This window comes from Tupaia chinensis, unplaced genomic scaffold (assembly GCF_000334495.1).
Source record: "Tupaia chinensis unplaced genomic scaffold, TupChi_1.0 Scaffold000201_1, whole genome shotgun sequence".
Taxonomy (NCBI): domain Eukaryota; kingdom Metazoa; phylum Chordata; class Mammalia; order Scandentia; family Tupaiidae; genus Tupaia; species Tupaia belangeri.
In genome coordinates, this window is record NW_006159676.1 from 930,777 (window position 1) to 932,859 (window position 2,083).

Sequence of the window (2,083 nt, forward strand, 5' to 3'; positions counted from 1 at the left end):
AAAGTGAGAAATCACCCTCCGGGGGGATGGCCACACCGCAATCCCTTCTCCTCCATTCTCCTCTCGGGATCTTGGGCACGCATGCACACGCACCTGGAGTGAGCTTTAAGCTGCTGGGTGCAGGACTTGAACACAGTCAACTACATGGGAGTCCAGTGACATAACCATTATGCCATCTGCTGGTCCAAGGTCTTAGTTTTTTTTTTTTTTTAATAATTATTTTATTTAACTTTATTTATCCATTTATTTATTTCAGTTTGACCAGACAGAGGGAGAGAGAGAATCACAGAACCTGAGAAAGCAAGCTGCCAGGTCTGGGAATCGAACTGAAGTTGGCCATGTGAGAGTCCAGCACTCTTAACCACCATGCCACCTGCTAGCTCCCAGGTATTAGTTTTGACACCCTTTCCTCTAGGAACCCCTCCCTGACCTCCCTTGATTGCTTCTGGGCTCTCGCAGCTGCCAGTGCACCTGCCATCACAGCACTATCCACTCCATCTCAGTTGCCTATTTTTGTTCCTGTCTCTCCCAGGGCTCTGTGAAACGTGAGGGCGACAGGTCTGTTTTGTGTACCCAACACGCACAGCACACCTGGTGGTTGACAAATGTTGGAACAGAGGCCAAAAGGCGGGGTGACACTCACCCAATCGTAGATGTTGATGTCCACGTCCCGGTCCAGCAGCAACCCCACGATGTCCGTGTAGCCGCCCATACTGGCGAGAGACAGGGCACTCTCCCGCTCCTTGGCCAGGATGTGGGGGTCGGCACCCTGGCGGGGCAGCGATAAGAAGAGTGGGGGCCTCCCCTGGAATATTGAGGTTCCCAGGACCTAGTGGCTTAAAACTCACGCCAGGCGCGTGTGCATACGTGCCCAAGATCCCGAGAGGAGAATGGAGGAGAAGGGATTGCGGCGTGGCCATCCCTCCTGGGGGGATGATTTCTCTCTTTCTGTCTCTCTGTCTCTGTTGCTGTCTCTTCAGCAAGGGGGTGCACCCTCTAGCAAAAATCTCTCTTAAAAACAATAAAAAACTGGGAACCAGCAGTTAGCGTCATGGCTATGTCGCTGGACTCCCACGTAGTCGACCGCGGTTCGTGTCCCGGATCCAGTGGCTTAAAACTCACGCCGGGCGCGTGTGCGTGCGTGCCCAAGATCCCGAGAGGAGAATGGAGGAGAAGGGATTGCGGCGTGACCATCCCCCCGGGGGGTGATTTCTCGCTTTCTGTCTCTATGTCTCTCTCTGTCTGTCTGGCGAGCGCACGCGCCCTACAGTGAAAATCTCTCCAAAAAAAAAAAAACAATAAAAAACTAAGACCAGCAGGTGGTGTGGTGGTTAAGGTGTTGGACACTCATATGTGGCCAACCATGGTTCAAGTCCCGCACCTGGCAGCTTGCTTTCTCACTTTCTCTCTCTCTCTCTGTGTCTCTCTCTGGTCAAATTAAAATAAATGAATGAGGGACCAGCAGTTGGCGTAAAATCTCTCCAAAAAAAATCTCTCCCGAGACCCCAGCCCACTCATGAGTCCCAGGATCCCCCAACTAGGCTGACGCTCACCCACTCCAGCAGGAAGCGGACGGTCTCGATCTCCCCGAAGGCCGAGGCCCAGATCAGGGGGGTGAAGCCACGCTCATCTGGTTTGTTGATGAGGTTGTCGCCTGCAGGAGAGGGGGCGGTACCTGCCTGTGCCTCTGTCCCCTCTCCCTGATGTCCCCGGGGCAGGGCTGAAGTGGGGTACACGTGTACACAGGCTCACACACACGCGGACACTCACAGGAAGCATGGTGGCTGAACATGCAAATCGCACGCACATGCCAGACAGGTGTGGACACGCCGGCACACGCGTGTAGACACGCACCTTTCCTCAAATGCTCCTTTAGCTGGCTCAGCTCCCCCTGGGCCGCGAGCTGGTGGATGGACAGGGCTGGGGGCCAGAGAGAGAGGCAGAGTCTCTTACTTCCGTTGTGTCTCTGTGCCTCAGTTTACCCCCATCCAACATGGTTCCTCTCGGCCACTCCCATCCCTCGCTCCCCACCGCAGCGGGGACCCTGGGGACACTCACAGTCTAGGGTAGCCGGGCGGGCTGA

At 55.1% G+C, this 2,083-nt stretch overlaps 1 protein-coding gene across 1 annotated transcript in view; it reads right to left on the reverse strand.

Moving 5' to 3' along the window:
• The window catches only part of RFXANK (regulatory factor X associated ankyrin containing protein), a gene marked incomplete in the record, with an annotated part of 12,433 nt that overhangs the window by 5,988 nt on the left and 4,362 nt on the right, over positions 1-2,083 (reverse strand). The window contains 4 exon segments of the mRNA XM_014587312.2: positions 644-769; positions 1,554-1,654; positions 1,855-1,920; positions 2,059-2,075. Coding sequence (XP_014442798.1) covers positions 644-769; positions 1,554-1,654; positions 1,855-1,920; positions 2,059-2,075 — 310 coding nt within the window.